The sequence below is a fragment of the Aythya ferina genome (genome assembly GCF_964211825.1).
Source record: "Aythya ferina genome assembly, chromosome: Z".
Lineage (NCBI taxonomy): Eukaryota > Metazoa > Chordata > Aves > Anseriformes > Anatidae > Aythya > Aythya ferina.
Window position 1 is genome coordinate 22951392 of NC_140299.1, and position 18215 is coordinate 22969606.

Sequence of the window (18215 nt, forward strand, 5' to 3'; positions counted from 1 at the left end):
TTTTTTGTTTGTTTGTTATACAAAGGAAAAAAGCAATGCTGATCTGCAACTAACCTTTTGATTACCAGCTGCCTCTCAGCACCTTCTTAAATTTCCTAGCTAATGGTTTCATTCTGGTGTCCTATATTTGGACTGTGTCTGGCTGTAGATACCTTCCAGCTTCTGGTCTGATCTTAAATTGTGCTCTTGCCTTTTCCTATCTGAATATGTAACGTTGAACTCTCCAGATCCTGACTTCAGCTCAGCTTGACAATGGCATATGTTTCCTGTTATCAGTTTAATGCTTGAGAACAAGAAATTGATGCATTTCTACCTCTACTTATCAGGATCCACAGAGAAATGTGTATTTCACTTGGTCATTTATGGAGGCTAGCTTTTCTCTGCTACGCTTTTGTCCTAAATAGACATCTGCTTTGCTAAAGCTCACATTGTTTTCTTGAGAAACTAGATCTAGAAGTGTGAAACTATGTTCAGGTCTGCCAGGAAAGTCAAAAATATATTAAAAGGAAAGCAGCACAGGTTCCTGTTCTAAAGACACAATGGTTGGCAGCCTGAGACTTGGAAGATAAACTGAGATGTCCTAAAACTGGAGCAGAAGCACTTCTTATTCAAAAGAAGGAGGCAAACAGAGGAAGGTGGAAGGAAGTTCACTAATAGGCAAAAATGATTAACATGGTTTCTAGCTAACCATGGTTTCTAGGCTCTTTGTTAGTCCAGGTAGCTTCACTGAAACACATGGGAAATCATTGGGTAGGGTAAGGTTTGAACATGCTACTGAACTATGGTGCCTCTTGACTAACAGATGCCTCCTCAGACAGCTACCAGCTGACAAGCCAAAGCCCTGGATTGCTCCAGAAGCACGTAAAGACAGAAGGGTGAAGACTGGATTCCAGAAAATACCTTATACATTAGGCCACAATATATTACTTATTCTCTACTTTGAGTGATGTGTTCAATTACCAGTTCCAGTTGTTGAAAAGTGACTGAATATGAGAACTGAACAATTCCCTTTACATTACCACTCCCCCAATTCAACTTCTTCTTATTCTTTTAACAACCATGCCTTTAAATATGCTCTACTAAAAGTCTCTGAACAACTCCCCAGTGTCCTGTATTTCTAATGTTACCCTTGTTTCCCAATTGTTGCAATTAGACATTTATTAGGCTGTAGTGTGAAAACAAAACAAAACAAAACAAAACACTAGTGTTGGTGATTAATAAGTCAGAAAGATCTCCCTTGTGCATTTTTTCACATCATCGGAATAGTACTTGCCATGTCTTGTATTGCACTGCTGTTTCTTGGATTCGGTACACTGGGCCAGCATGATATTTTCAACCTGCAAATAAATACTTTAAGTTTACTGTCAGGTTAATTGATTTACATTTCCTATACATTTAAATTAACTGCCATTCCTACCTACATTTTATTGGTATTTTCATGACCATCAAAAAAAGATGTTCTGCAATGATTATTAACCACACTGCCAATTAAGAAAAGAAGGCCAAGCTTGTTAGTCTGCATTGAACTGCTGAATTAGTAAAGTAAACACCACCCAACAAACAAACAAACAAACAAACAAAACAACACAACAAAGCAAAAACAAAAACAAAAATACAGATTTCTAGCTTTCATGCTGTTTTGGAGTAGGCTGTCCCTGGGACCTGCATGCTGGGATGGGGACAGCAATGTGGCTCCTGCTCTTCCTTCACGGTCTGAGTTGAGCACTTTCTGGGACAGATTACAGTCTCACCATTTCATCTGATACAAGCATAAACATAACTCTACCAAACTGTTTCTGCCACAGCTGTAGATGAAGGGATAATCCTCAACAACCTGCTGTAAAATCAAAATCCTCGTTTGTTTCAGAGCTTCATCCTCCCGGGTTGGGGGTTGTAAAGCATAGCAGGGTTCAGAGTGGAGACATTCATACTGATTTCATCTGGCTGCTTGTCCGCAGCCCTCTGGTCAGAGGGTTGGACTTTCCAGCTCCTTCCTTGAACCCAGGGGCTCAGAAAGAGCAAAACTTGCAGCATGCCACTAGGCTCTTCAGCCTCCTATGGCTGTCACCACCACTGGGGTACATGCAGAGGAGGCCCTGGGGCTGTTCCCTCTGTGCTGCTGCTGAGAGCTTGGGTGAGAAGAAGCTGCCTTTCATCTTCCACACCAGAGGCATGAAGCTGAAGGGCTGCTTGTGAATGTCTGGAAAGCAGTGATGCTGGGCAGCCATGGCAAGGACTGGGGCAAGGCCCAGCTGGCTCCCTCAGCACTGATCAGGCTGAGGTGAGGGGCTTTGTCCTCCCTGTCCCTTTCGGAGAGGACAGGCCACAATGGTAGTGTGCCCATCACTCCTGCCACCCTGGGGTGCTCTAGAGCATTACTCAGCATTTTCTAGCTGAGCTTCTCCCTGCCAGCAGCTGCTGTCAGAACTGCACCAAAGGACCTTTGGGCAATGACTCATATCCATACAAAAAATAAAATAAAAAAAAAATCAACACATCTGTGAGAAACTGCACAAGGTTATCTAGGCCATCACCCTGCCTCTGTGCTGACTTCAGTGTTGTCTAGTCTTAGAGTCAAATCTAGACTTTATTAGAGGTCAGGTACTACGTCTTTGTTGAGGTGAAGCTTGCTGTGAAGTCTGATGCAGTAGATTTATCTGATCAGAATTATCTGATTTCTTCTCTGATCCTATGAAGATGGGTTTTTGTGTAGCTGGTTAGTCTCTTCTTAACAGCTTCGAATTCAGCGTCTGAGGCTGGTGCTTTTTAAAGGGAGAAAAAAGGCAGGTGGTATTCTAGGATATCATAATAGTGATATGAATGGTTGTATGCAAATAAGCTTATGAGTAAATGGGCATTAAAACCAATTACTATGTAAGACATTTTTCTTTCAGTGTTAGTGCATACATCTAATATTGCACCAGCACCTCATACTAATTTGAGGTAAGAGGACATCTTCCATTGTCTATATCTTGTAGGTGCCCTTATTGCTCTCTCCTCTTCCTACTCATCCATTCATTTCTCCTTCCCATTATGGGTTATATGTATAATTTGTACAGTTAACATCTGAATGGGCTTGCAGGAAAATGCTCAGATGGCAACATCGGTTTCAGTATGCTGGTGGAATTCACCTTTGTATTTCAATAGAAAATGCACGATCATCATTTAGGAATGAAAGAGTAAAATAATTAAACGTACTCTTTTTATTTCCTTATACATAGCCTATTTTCTACTGGGAGAAATGATCCATGCTCTTTTCAAAAATGTTTGAGACAGGAAGTAGTCAGGTAACTCTATCAAAAGTAAAAGATTATAGGTTTTTGACAAAGTATTTTAATCAGCTTGTTACTGGTTTGTAAATACTCTAATTGTGTAAATGAGTAGAGTAGCCTTTTTGTCTGGGGCTTTTGAATTGAGTGGCTTGCACTGACAAAGAAAGGCCAGTGTTATGAAACTTAGAGTTAAGTAAAAGTGAGGTACTGCTAATAGCATTATTCAATATTCACTTCTTACCTTTTAAACACCAGAGAACAAATCACATGTGCAAAAACTAAAACAAACACCATGCTGAAGAAAATGCCAATCATAAAACCTTCAAATTCTCCTTTATCTGATGGGAAAGAAAAGAAAGAAAAGAAAGAAAAGAAAGATGGAATCAAACTTATGTTATCAAGTATGAAGACGCTTTATTGCCTCCACTAGAGAAATAGGCCAAACATATGTGAAATTTAACCCATGTTCTGGTATTCCTGTAACTGAAATTTAGTTTAAACAAAATATGGGATTTCTTGTACCGAGGCTTCCAAGTTTTTTTTATTTTTAAGAGATCTTGATACATGCCAAACTCTTAAATACACAATTCAAAAATAAACACTGTATAGTAAAAGAAGCATACCTACTTCCCATGTAAGTGAACTCTGGCTTGTTTAACAGGTCAGGCCTCTGCTGCAGGTCTGACTTGGTAGGGAATGATTTAATTGAAATTTACATTTAATGTTTCAGGATTTTTTTATTATTTTTATTATATATATATATATTTTTTTTTGTGGTCAAACTCCACCTGGTTATGCAAATAGTAACATATATTTATTTAGTAGATGACATGCTTTACCCATTTGGAATATTAAAATAATTTTATCCTCAGTCAGCCATTTTTCAGGCTTCATTGTGTACCTGCATCCACTATTGCTCATGTTAACAGATCTGCTCATGTTATAGATCTCTCCACCAGTCACCCCAAGACAAAAGTTTCAAAATAACATCAGGAAAGTGTGGCCAGTGCATGGTTGTGTTGCTGATAAACCATATTTTCAAAATGACTGCTTGCTATTTCTTTTCCCATATACTCTCCAGCAAAAAAGTTCTCTTTTAAAATTGAACAGCTACTTAAGTTTGCTTAAAAAGGTATTTGAAAAGTTGCAAATTGCTTTGTTGATGAAAAAGACTTTTATGACCAAGAAACCTGAGATTAAGTAACCTGTGAAATACTGGGGAGAAGTGGCAATAGTGAGTGTAATCTTTAAATTCATTGTAATTACTTGAATTTTAAAAATATTGCATTAAATTAACTCTGAAAGTCTTATCTTAATACATGTTGAATAGCATGGATGGAACAGAAATACTGCAGATATGCTCCAAGGGAGACACTTTGATTTATTGTGTTGTCAGGAGAAGGGATTCATGTGGAGAAAAAAAAGCTGATTTCAAAGCAGGTTTTTAATTTATTCCCTGTTTCTTTCTTCATTGCACTTTTGACTCTTCAGTTGTTTGTATTAAATGAAGGGGATATAAATACAAAATTGCTGTAATGGTAAGAAACCATAAGAATCTGTGAATACCTCAAAGTACTCTTCCTGTGACAGGTATTATTTCAGCCTGTGCTTTTGTTATTGTTTTGGGCTTTTCTTGTAGAAAGCTTCACTTGAGTGAAGCTGTGGTAAAAATTAAAAAGGGTCTAGGTCAGTGTTATATTGTCTAATTGTTAATGTGTTAAAAATATTTGAGAGTCTATGTTTTAGCTAACACCAAAGTTACTCAAAACACCTTTTAGTCCTACAATCCAAATCATTTATGAGAACACTGAAAAGAACAAGTCCTAAAAGATAGCCTTGGGGGACCCCACTGGTGACTAGCTGACAGCCTCATGTAACCACATTTACCACAACCCTCTGAGCCAATTGTTCACCGCCTGTATCTAGCTTTATGCTGGCCATCTTGTCCAGTAGGATCCTATGAGAAACTGTATCGAAAGCTTTACTGAAATCTAAAAAGATCACATCATCTGGTTTCCCTTGATAACTAGATGGTTGATCTTATCATGAAAAGAAATTAAATTTGTTAAGCAGGACCTACCCCTTGTGAACCCATGTTGGCTGTGACCTATGACTGCATTGTCCCCCAGGTGTGTTTCAATAACTCCCAGAATAATCTTCATAATTTTACCAGGGACTGATGTGAGAGTGACAGGCCTGTTGTTACCAGGCCTGGTAAAAGTACAGAAGTACTTTGGTTATTAGAAAAAAAAAGAAAAAGAAAAAAAAAAAAAAAAAAAAAGATCTTATCAAGTGTCATCCACAGTAGGAACAATTGAAAGAGGGACTTTTTTATTGTTAATGGCTCAGAGGGCTAACTGGAAATCAGCTCTATGCAATTGCTCAGGATTTTGCCGAGAACAAAGACTACTGAACTTAACTAGTCACAGACAGACTATTTAAACTGGTGAAGTCTGTGATGGGAGTAAGCAGTAAATAAAGTTCTGTGAATAGTTAACATAAAAAAGGGCAGAAAATGTTTCAGAGATGAGAAACTGTAGCTAAGTCTTCTTTGTGTGTTAGGTAAAGAAATATAAGAGTTACATAATATATAGATAACTGTAAGAGAGGAACAATTTTGCATTTGCTATCAGTAAAGCAAGGATTGGGTAAAAAATCCTGTGCATGAGCACTTTTGTTACTCCTTGAAAAGCAAGGAAAAGAGAAGGCAAAGAAAATAGTTATTTATGTAATGGTGTATAAAGCCAAGATTGATGATGGGCAACACAGTAGCATAGGGCTTCTACAGTACCGTATTTTAGAGTACTGAAAGGTTGTGAAAGAGTTGGCAGTCCTTCTCCAGCATTAGTGAATCCTGAAATCTGCACACGGTAGATGGTCTTTTCCTTAAGTCCAGTCAGATGGTAACTTGCGGTAGAAGAGTTGACACTAGCAGCTGAAAACACAGTAGGAGTTAGGGTGTGAGGCAGTTAGGTGATCTCTGTTGGCTGAGTCTGTAACAATGCAGCTGACAGGGGAAAAGGCAAAATTTTTATGCCCTGATCCATATCAGGAGGAGGCCACTCTATGCAGGTTTTCTTTGGATTATTATAAGAGGTTATTATTCTCCAAAATACTTGCATGCATTTTGATTCCAGGTATAAAAAGCTTGATTTTCTAACATACCAGGATGTCTAGGTGATATGTGCAGTAGACTGTGTATAATAGGCAATAGGCCTGATTTGCTGAAGAGTGGTTTTCATGAATACTCCTGGCTGTAACAGTTGAAATAAGGACAGGTTTTCATAGCAGTAAGGGAATAATGTGTGTGTTAAGTCCTGTCTTTGACCATGGAAAGAGAAAAGCATCTGAACTGCCTGTAAACAATGACTGAACAAGATTTGCAAGACTAGACCTTTGCTTTACTCTCACTACTGTAATCAGTAGTTATTCACCTTGATCAATATCGATGCTATTACTTTAGTTTAGAAAAATGGCCATGTATTCTGCTTTATCTGCTTTTTAGGCCTCAGCCTTTCTTTCCAGATGGTGCAGTGTGTTTTCCTCTAGTTAGAATTATTTAACCGACCAGTGCAGTAGAATACCTTCAACATGGCAGAATCACAGTGCAATACTGTATGAATGTAATGTCTCTGTATGAAACTTTTTTTTGTCATGACTCAGATTTACTCCCTTGTTCTGAGCAATGGACACTTACCCAGCCACTTTTTCCCTGATGAATCTGTGTAGCTGATTCTGTATCCCTGGAGAAAACCCAAACAATCTTCAGCAGCTATTTCAGTCCACTTCACAAGTGCAGAATGCTTTGTGATATTAAGTATTGTCACATTAGTGGGGCCTGCCCTAGGAACTTAAAATTCAGAAAATAATTTAAGTTCTGCATTAGTAGTTATGCAGTAGACATACAAGACTGAAACCTAGCTGCTGCCTGGAGAGATGCTTGGCTGATTCTAATTGTCATAAATATTACATCAAGGTTGGAGGAGAAAAGACAAATCCCATAGAGTAAAACTACCTCATCTTAACCTCTTGTGGCATCCCTGCCCATGGCAGGGGGGTTGGAACTTTAAGTTTCCTTCCAACCCAAGCCAATCTGTTATTCTGTGATTAAGCAATACCCAAGTAGGTAGAAAATATGCCTGACTCATTACAAACACTTTTACTCCAGCAGTCACAGTTGTATTCATTTCACGTTGCAATAGAAGACATCATTGAATTTGAATTGGAAAATCTGACTTTTGCCACTGTTAAACTTGAGCTACAAGGAGCAGTAACTCAGGGACCCTCTTTCAGTTATTTTGGTAATGTCATGTGTAATAATATCATTTCTATGGACCTGTCAGTAAAAAACAGCATGCAGGTCATTCACTGCCAGTGCATCGTCGCTTAGGACCAATGGCAATGCTAACTGGAGAATGCTGTTAAGTCACCTGGAAAAGAAACATTGTGTAGGACTTTTTTTTTTTTTTCTTTTTTCTGCAGATAGAAAATAAAAAGAAATACAAGGGATGAGGTTATATAAAAGGGAGGAATACCTCCTTCAACTGGGTAAAAGTGGGTCACTCCAAAAGTCTTTTCATGTCTTGTGAAATTTTCACACTGACACACATCAGATGCATGTACCATTATTTTGTACAACTTATGTGGCTGCAAATTGTCTGGAAAACAAATAAACATATATCAGGTTTTACTGAAAAGTTATTAATGAAAAAAAAAAGGAGGGAAGAAGGACAACAAGTTTGTAGCTTTTCTATACAACTCTTACTTTCTGAGCCTCAAAGCATAGTGTAAATTTACAGTGCATTACACCAAGCACAGAGTATATGCATCATTTCTCATTTCCTCTAAACCCTTTATTAAAACTATTTCAAAAGCAGAACAAGATGTAACACTGTTTTGCTTTTAAAAGATGACATACTTACCTATAATCCAGCTCTGGAAGGCTTAAGCTGCTGAATGAAAGGTATGAAACTAAAATGGCTGTAGAATCCTTAGTTCAAGGACAGATATTCCCCTACCCCCCCCTACCCCCCTCAAACTAGCATATTTAAAAGCAGGCAAAACAACTATATGTAACATGGTGCAAATGTTGCAGGAGGACCAAGGAAAACATTACATTTATTAACATGAAATTATAGTTAAATGTTCTCTGCTGTACATAAAAGACAGTTCTGAATGGTCTTTGCATTAGTCAACTATGGTATTTTAATAAAGATTTTGGATGACTGTCCTTTAAACTGACCTCTGCCTGCAGATCTTCATGCCCGATTTGGTAACCAGAGTACTGGAGTTGAGAATTTGTGCTCTGACAAGTACAATTATGGGGAAGAAAAATAATATAGGGGAATGTCTGTAACAGAGCAGTTTATATTTGAAGTTAAGTTTACCAAGGGGCTAGGGAAGCTTCTTTTGTTCTCATACCACAGTGTTATCCAGCAGGTATGTACAGGTCTGCCTGAAATTTGGGGAAGGAGAGACCTCTTACCAACAACAGCAGCTTAGCTACATTTCTTCAGGATTTCCTCCACTTTGTTGTTTTGTAAAAATAGATGTTGCCTCAGTGCTGGACAAAGACACAAGGCATGCTTACCTGGATCCTCAGTTTGTTCTTAAAAACAGGATGAAAATTCTTCCCTCCCCAGCCAGAAATAACCAGTAAATGAAATGGTGCCTCCATTAGGAGATGTGGTTGGTGCCATTACCTAGTGTGAAATTTCCAGCAGGTGTAGTTACTATTTTCGTGCGCATATCCTCTTTACCAGTACCCCAGTCAACCACAAAACATTTTGGACTGTATTCTGGAGTCCAGGTGACAACTGCATCAGTTCCCTGAGGTTTAACATTGATTTGGCCAGGCAAGTCTGTGAACAAATGTACCATTAGAGTTGAATGAACAGGAAAGCAGTCTGTCCCTCCCCCCTTTCACTCTTTCTGTCTTTTGCTCTGAGTCATTTCAAGACTCTTCATTAAGTAGCTATTGTAAGGATGACCGGCATATAATAGTCTTCACTTTTATGTCAATAAAGAAAATTTAGCAGCTAATACTTTGCAGTGGTCTCTGGGAACACCAGTGTTAATTGATGTTCGTGACCTTTAATTTCTTACAATTGCATGTGTGGAAATGGTTGTTCCATGGCTCAAGAAGAAGCAGCCTGACGTTGCTAAACAGCCTCCTGAGGACTGCTATTAACAACTACATATAGAGCAAATGCGAGGCTGCTTATACCTGGCAGAGGAGAAGGGGCAAATTATAGATTGTAACTATGTAATTTCATATTTCATATTCTTCCAGCAAAATGCAAAATGCTTTAAAAGTTCTTCAGTTTTCTAAGACAGATTATCAAACCAGGGAACACCTTCTGAGTGAAACTAATGGGGAAAAGAAACAACTTGTCATGTAGTGTAAGAGGTGAATATTATGGCAGACAGACAAAATTCTCCATTTTATCTCCTATCTGAAAACCAATGAGCAGAATTAAAGAAAATATCTTTACTAGCCAAGAAAAAATTGTGCATGCAGAGAAGAAATTTATCCTGGGAGCAGAGTTCATGCAAGTATCTTCCCAGTAATTCATCATAGGTATAGAGAACCTGCCTGTAAGTAAAACCAAATCTAGAACAGATACTAGGAGAGAGCCATGAAGAACAGGCAGCAATTTAGTAAACAGGTAGCTGTCAGATGAAAGATGGCTTGAGGTGAGAGTATGTATTACATCAGAAGAAAGAGATGCTGTCAAATGTAAGGACCAAAATGAATTGTTATGCATTTGCAGGGCAAAGGAGAATGTAATGAGGGATGTGTGTTAGAAAATTCTAAAAAACTAATTGTTGGCAGATATCTGGTGCTTGCACCCTTGTTCACCAGTGCATTCTGTAGCTTGTTTAAAAAAAATAAAAAAAAATAAAAAATAAGGAGTCATAGAATCATAGAATACCCTGAGCTGGAAGGGGGACCCACAAGGATCACGAGGGATCACCACAAGGACCCACAAGGATCAAGGGGACTCCGCAAAAGACCACCCCAAAATCAGACCATGTGTCTGAGAGCATTGTCCAAATGCTCCTTGAACTCCATCAGGCTCGGTGCTGTGCCCACTGCCCTGGGGAGCCTGTCCCAGTGCCCGACCACCCTCTGGGTGCAGACCCTTTCCCTAACCCCCAGCCCGACCCTCCCCTGTCCCAGCTCCATGCCGTTCCCTCGGGTCCTGTCGCTGTCCCCAGAGAGCAGAGCTCAGCGCCTGCCCCTCCGCTCCACAGTGAGGGAGCTGCAGGCCGCCATGAGGCCTCCCCTCAGCCTGCTCTGCTCTGGGCTGAGCACACCAAGGGACCTCTTCCCCTCTAGACCCTTCACCATCCCGGTTGCTCTCCTTTGGTCACTTCTTATATTGTGGTGCCCAAAGCTGCACACAGTGTTTGAGGTGAGGCCACACCAGTGCAGAGCAGAGCAGGACAATCTCTTCCCCCTACCAGCTAGCAGTGCTGTGCCTGATGCACCCTAGGGTATGTCAGGCCCTTTTGGCTGCCAGGGCACACTGCTGGCTGATGTTCAACTTGCTGTCAACCAGAACCCCCAGATCCCTTTCTCCAGCCTCCAGTCCCCCAGTCTGTATGTATAGCAAGGTTTACCTTGTCCCAGGTGCAGCGCTTTCTCTCGTTAAACTTCATGTGGTTGATGATTGCCCAGGCCTTTAATTTGCCAAGATATCTCTGCAAGGCCTCTCTGCCCTTGACGGAGTCAACAGCTCCTCCTAATTTAGTGTCGACCACCAACTTACTTAGTATACCTTCAAGTTATGTTAAATACAAGGATAATAGATTGCTTGGTGATGTTAACAGGAATGTTAAATTGCTTGGTCTGTTAGTTAATTTATATCAAAATCATATAACTTCACCACTTTTTTGAATAAATGTTAAAGTTAGTACCTGTTGCAGAGGAATCTGGGACAATGTAGATCGTCTGTGGAGATTCTCCTTCATTGTTATAGGCAGAAATATTAACCCTATGATAAGCCATAGAGAGATTTAGAAGAACATTTCTGTCCTTTAGAATGATGCGATTTCGTGAGTCCTTACAATTGTTGGGTATTCTTTCAACATCAATGTAGTATCCAAGGATGTTCTCACTTTGCATTACCTAGAAAGAGGAAAAAGATTATTTCAGGATAACGTCCTTCACTGAGAGGGTGGATGGGCACTGGAACAGCCTCCCCAGGGACGTGGTTATGGCACCAAACATGCTGGAGTTCAAGAAGGCTTTGGACAACACTTTCAGATACATGGTCTGATTTATTTATTTATTTATTTATTTTTGGGTGGTCCTTTGGGTACCCAGGAGTTGGACTCGATGATTCTTGTGGGTCCTTTCCAACTCCAATATACTATGATTCTATGATCTTATAGAAGTTATGTCCTGTATGGAAAATCAAGAGCAATGGAATTATATAAACAAAACATCAGATTTAATAATGGGGATAAAATGATAATATTTCAATTAGGTTCTCAGTAATCAATTAAGCAAAGTATTTTCTTAATATTAACAGTATTCTTAACTTGAGAGGATTTAAGCACAGTTTTAAGTGTTTTGCTTAACTGGGATCTTAGTTACGTGCATCCAGCTAGTCATAGCAGCAGTGAAGCAGCCGTAATATTCTCTACATTTCACTGGAACATATACCCTTCATAATTAGGAATTTGAGAGTTAATGAGAGGTGTTGAATTGAAGTTTATGCCTCTGGGAATGTTCATCTAGTAGACTTTGTTAGCTATCCAGTCGCTTTGAGGATAAATGCTGATAATTACACTACAACCTTGGAATATGTTATATAGCTATTGATACAAATTTTTAGGTGATAATGGTTCACTCATTATTTTATTGTATTAATCTTCATGACAGATCAGAAAATGAGTGGACAGAAATTCAAACCACTGCAGTCTAGATAGAAACTGAAAGAAATACAAGGAAGTCTGGGAACTGTGCAAAAATTGCTTCTGATATCCAGTGTGTCTATTATTTCTTAGTCACCTTGGTGGTGAATTAGTAGTGTACAGAGAACACTAAACTAGGAGGTCAAGTTATCTTAGTGAAATAATTGGATAAATTTGAACTAACATAGATGGGATGATGGTCAACAAATGTAAAAGGCAAAGACATACATGCTGAGAGGGATTTCTGCTAAAAGTGGAAGTTCTTAAAATGGAAATGAAAGAAGTTTATCACAGCATTTGGAGGGATGAACCACTGTCCTTATCTGGAGTTCTGGTGAAGCTGCTAGGGGAATAGCATTATGGTTCTGTCACCAGACTTTGAAAGTGGAAAATATTTGTGTGTAGGAGAAATGATTCCTAGAATATGTTGCATATGAGGTCTATTACACAAGAAGAATCAAGCAGAACTTAACTTTCTTAAGTTAACAACATGAGACTGGAAAAGGCAAGCACTGTGCGGTGCAGCAGGAGGTCTTATACTATTTCCATTGAGGAAAGCAATGTGTAATGCCTGCTTGGATGTTCAGAGCTGAAGCCATCTATCTTGTGTCTTTTGGTCTAAACTTTGTAGAGCTTACACATGGAACTTTAATAAGAACAGAGGAGCTAGCCTCTACAATTTTAAAGCTGTTTTGTTTCTTTGTTTATTTCAAATTGGCTTAAACAAGTAAGGCAGCAATTTTTTTTTTTTTCCTCTCCATTTACCATGTTAATTTTTGAGTATACTCCTTTTCTGTGCCTCTTCAATTTTTGCTGAAGCCATCTGGACTTTAATCTTATTTAGTATACTAGATTAGTAGGAGAGATTTCCTGAAAGAAGGTGCTAGCCTTGATTTTGTATTTAATGTACACATTTTTTACTCAAAGCAGTTTAGTGGAGAATGCTTTCTTGTCTTAACATTTAAATTGGCACGTACAATCCACTTCTTTATCTCAAAATGAATCATTTACTTTGCAGTTTTACCTTCTTCTCAGGAGATAAAGGAAAAGAAGGGATATCTCATCCCAATCAGAAGCGTAGGTGTCTACTTCCTCTGCTATTTTTTTTTTTTTCTTTCCCTTACAAAAACCACATGGGGTAATTACAAAACTTTCCGGATTTTCTTTATATATCAAAACTCTGCCAGTCTCTGTCTTTTCTGCTTTAGACATTCCCTATGGCAAGTTTCTGGGAGTTGTAGATGTTCCTTCTCTCAGCATCTACATAGCCTTAGTTTCCATGTGAAAACCTGCAGGTACACCTTGCTCAACGAAATTGCCTATGTCCCCCTTAAATGTGAATTCAAGACTGTCAATTATCCATTTCTTACCAAGACAATTTCAGATGGTTCAACTGACTATAGTCAGTCTGCTGGTAATGACACCTGCTACAGAAGGAGGGAAGCCTCTCACTTGCAAAGTCAATTTTACATATCATTAGGGGAAACATGAAAGATGTTCTTGTAAGCCAGAACAACTTTTCTCTCCTGATTATAATGTATTTGCACTTCTGAATTAGCAAATTAGTAGACTTACTAAGTGCTTTTTTGAAAAGTTTTGGTGTCTATTGAGAATATGACTTCCTTAGGAACATGTCAAACACAATGTACATCTCTTGAACATGTTAAGTCTTACAAGGATCATTCAAGAAAAGCTTAATTCTAAAACAAGCCTGAGGCACACCAATTCTTGATGTTAGCTGGAAAGGATATTAATTCTTGTCAATTACTTGAACCTAGAAATTGCTGTTTTAATAATTTTAAGTAAAAAATAAATAGTTTATAAATTGGTGTAGTTTTTGCTTGCTAGTTTCTAGCACCTGGCACAGAACCACACAAATTCAGTGAATCCTGAAGCACAAATTCAATATTCAATGCTTTTTCTTCATACACTGTAGCCTCAATAAAATAAGAAAGACTGTTTTCTTCCTATAAAGTAATGAATGAATAGCATGGATATAACAGAAGGGACCCATACTCAAGAGAACATTACCTCCCACTTAAGAAGAACACTTCTTCTGCCTGGAGAGATTTCTGTAGTTGCATTATATGATATTCTTGGCTTGCTCATGAGCTCTGGTAAACATGGGAAAATAGGGAGACATGCACTCATATAAATCAGTTTGATCTTCATATTTTCAATAGTATCTGACAAAGCTATTTCCTATGATATAAAATTGGAAAGGGCTTTTACACTCATGCTTATTTACATGAAACCATCTTTCACTTACTGTGAGGGACCAAAATCTCTCTACTCCAAATGCAAACACAGTGAAGACCATCCTTGGCTATGCATCTGAACTGAACAATGTATGAAGCTGTAGCATTTAAATTCGAAACAGTGATGTTGACAGCATTGCTTTCTATGGGCACCTAAAAATAAATGATGTTTAATGTATGTGGCAGCGATAAAACATAAGACATAGTCTTATAAACATAATAAAGCATAGTCTTATATTAACTGTTTACTCAGTCAAGGACCATTATTCTGATTGCAGAAGAAAGTAGCAGTCCCCATCATAAAAGAAGAATTACTATATATCTTAGCCAATTTCTGTTCATTCTTTCAAGATTATGTTTTCTTCTTCATGATCTAACTCTGTTCAGCCAGGACATGTAAGCAGTAGTGTAGGTCTAAACATTTTTTTTTTTAATGGATTAGGCATACGTGCTGAAAAATTATCAGTTACTTAACTTTGATACTTGCTGGCATTCTGAAGAACAATATCACAGTTGTCTGGTCTCTAATAATTCTGAAAATTTAATGATACCAGCATAGAAAGTAATATGGCCCATCACTTGATGTGTAACCAGGACTTGGGATTTTATCTCATTTCTAATATCTTCTGTAGATCCTCAGCTGTTGAAGACACTGTTGATGGTTGTGTCTTATTGTCTGGTTACCAGCTAACACAGTGTTCTTTCTTTTTCTTCCTTTTATTTTTATTTTTATTTTTATTTTTATTTTTATTTTTATTTTTATTTTTATTTTTATTTTTATTTTTATTTTTATTTTTATTTTTATTTTTTTTCTATATAAAACTATTAATTTGTCTCTCTCATACAGCTCTGGATCTGTCAGAACAAAACTAAGAGATCTTTGTGAGATTTGCCTTCAAACTGAATGTAATGGTTTCTCGCTATCTATATTTCAATGCTCTTCAGTAACATCCTGTTTACATCCTGCCATATGTGCTATGTACTGCTGAGCTGATGGTAACGCACCTCATGTTCTCAAGTAATTGGCATCTGGAAATACTTACCAGCGTCCACTGAGTGGTTTCTGTGAGTGCCTCTCTGTATCTCAGTTCATATTGTGTAGGAATTGCAGGCATGTCCCATTTTATTTTCAGTTGGTTTGTGATCTGATGAGCATTTATGTTAGATGGTGTCAAGCACTTCCCTAAAATAGGAAATATGCAGATGTTATCAATACAAGAGAAGCAGGAAGGCTTTGGTAATTATGTGTCAGGTGTGTTGGTGTGTTTCACTGAAAATATAATATAAGACTTGGCTCAGAATACTGAACACTGCAAGACTTTAAAAAGACTGGAAATAAATTATTACTAAATCTTTATGGTGTCAACAAAATAGGATTGTTCTTCTTGCAATTCTTTTGTGAATGCTTCTCCTGATACCAGGAAGACCCTGTTTCTAAACAGGTGCTATTCTGAGTGAGTCTGAATGGCAAAATCAAAATGTCAATAGTTCCTAAAACCATGTTCTGTAGAAAAGTTTACAGAACTTAATGGCTTCCAAATTCAGCAACTGTGTTTAGCTATGTAATTTTAAACGTAAATACATTTTGTTTCTCCTCCAATAGAAGCAAGGTGTCCAAAAGTCTCCCAAGGAGGTCATAGTGATAATTTGGTTGTACTGGTAGTGCCTGTCAGTGGTGAGAAGTATTGTTTTACTTGGAATATAATTACTCTGAGAAGGTGGGGCTTTGGGAAGGTCTTGAAGTTATCTCAGTGATTTGATACTCTAGAGAACCTGTGAACAAATATCTAAACTGCATAGTTCATAGGATTTCTTTTTCCATACATCCCACGTATGTATTTCCATACATACATCAAGCACTGTGTAATAGGCAACTAGCATGAGAAAATAGTTGAAACTTGAAAACATTTCTTAAAACTTTAATGCTCTATAGCAAGAATTCCTTAAATGCCTGCTACTGAGTCAGCCTGCCCTTTTCATGCCCATAAAGAAGTTAGGAAAACCACCAGAGAGCAGAGGAAGCTGGTAAAGTATGGTACACAAAGATATTCGCAGTATATATTTTGGGGGATATAAGTATTTTATAGTCTAGCAAATGTTTTAAAGTCCTGCTCCCATTAAAAAAAAAAAAAAAAAAAAAAAAGACTTCTGCAATTGACTTCAATGAAGATTTCATCCAAAGAAGCCAGACTGCAACACTCAATTAGTGAAAAAAACATGTGTATATCAGAATTTACGATCCTGAATGTAGTTTTGAAGAAAATACTACCACTGTTTCAGCTGGATGTTGAAGTAACATAAATCATGAAGATGTACCTGCTTTGCTTGGTGTTAACGAGATGTTCTTCCCTTTCACACAGCTGTCATGGGCATAATTCACTGCTATCCAAATAGATGCAGAGCGTTGCATGAAGAGATCCTTTCGTTCTATTGTGATGGAAGGTGATGACGTATTTCTTTTGAAAAGTTTCTGGATTCTTTCCCTTCACAAAAAAGGAATCAGAATGAAGACCAAACTCTTCTGAACAGCTTGAAACAGCAAATGTAATTCCAGTACCCCAGTAATTCTAGCTAATTTAAACTTGTAAATCTGTGTTGTGTGGTGGAAAAATGTTAAAATCTTTAAATTTATAATGCACAGAGTGATACAAGACAAAATCTGTATGGCCTTCTTGTACTTCAAATTGAATGTAAATAGCATTTAGAAGGTATAACTTTAGGTTAGAGATTACTTCATAAAATCTACTTGCCACCTACAATGGACGTACATAAATTCCTTGAATGAATCTAAATTACCACAAAGGTATGAAAAACGTGGTGTATTATGGTGTCACGCCTGTCTTCTGACTGAAGTCTGATGCTTTGCAGGAACAAGACATAGATAATTAAATCTATGCCACCCACCTCAGTCCTCATACCTGTAGATTTCTCCTAAGTATACCTAAGTAAGAAAATGGCCCAGGAAGTCTGAGAAATTTCGTTGTTTTCACCCACAGTTAGTGGTTGCTGGTTGCTGGTGCTTCTGTGTGTTTGTAGTTCCAACATTCATCCAGGAAGGGGATTTCTCTGCTTGAAGGTTACTAAAAGTTGGGCCTCCTAGACAAACACCCTGTTCCTCAGATTTTACATTAGTATTCTGTACTCCTGCAGGTACTGCCATATCTACATGGGAGGTGCCTAAACAGGTACTCCTCTCATCCTCAGTTACTTGCCTTCAAGAACGCTCTTTCAAGAACAATACTAAAGCAAAGTTTCAATCTCCCTTGTCCTTTGACTTTGTTTACATTTCCTTATTATACTGCATTTGTTAGCAGCCGAAAATACCTCCAGTTTTTTCAAATAAGTCTTCAAGTCTTTCCCCTCCACAGCCTTGTGCAATGGTTGAAGATGCAACAGTAAAAGTAAGTTAACAGGGTAAGTCTACCAGGCACAGCATATATTTGCAAGATACAAAGTGCCTCCAACTCATGGTGACTGTGCAGTAAAACTTTTTTTTTTTTATATAAATGACTTCCATAATTACTATGTGCTTCGGACTGGTTAACGGAGAGATACTTTATGCCACCTTGATTCTCACCCAAATCCAATAGCTGGCCAATTCTCTGTTATAAATTTAAACAAATTCAGTGGCCATAAGGTATGTTGACTGTCTAGAACTATTTGGAGCCATTTAGGCACTTTACACTATTTAGGCCAAAACCATTTAATGCAGATAGGAGTCCACAGTTCACAGACTCACAAAACAGCTGAGGTCATATTG

General features: G+C 38.1%; 1 protein-coding gene across 3 annotated transcripts in view; it reads right to left on the minus strand.

The window, feature by feature from the left end:
- LOC311427040 (interleukin-6 receptor subunit beta-like) overlaps positions 1–18215 on the minus strand; it is a 43925-nt gene that overhangs the window by 6059 nt on the left and 19651 nt on the right. For all 3 annotated transcript variants that reach the window (XM_084503991.1, XM_084503989.1, XM_084503990.1), the window contains exons 5-15: positions 16772–16938; positions 15499–15638; positions 14467–14608; positions 14229–14311; positions 11196–11406; positions 8975–9133; positions 7808–7930; positions 6970–7122; positions 6064–6207; positions 3514–3610; positions 1274–1337 (exon numbers count right to left, since the gene is read on the minus strand). In XM_084503991.1, coding sequence (XP_084360117.1) covers positions 1274–1337; positions 3514–3610; positions 6064–6207; positions 6970–7122; positions 7808–7930; positions 8975–9133; positions 11196–11406; positions 14229–14311; positions 14467–14608; positions 15499–15638; positions 16772–16938 — 1483 coding nt within the window. The remainder of the gene's footprint in view (positions 1–1273; positions 1338–3513; positions 3611–6063; positions 6208–6969; positions 7123–7807; positions 7931–8974; positions 9134–11195; positions 11407–14228; positions 14312–14466; positions 14609–15498; positions 15639–16771; positions 16939–18215) is intronic.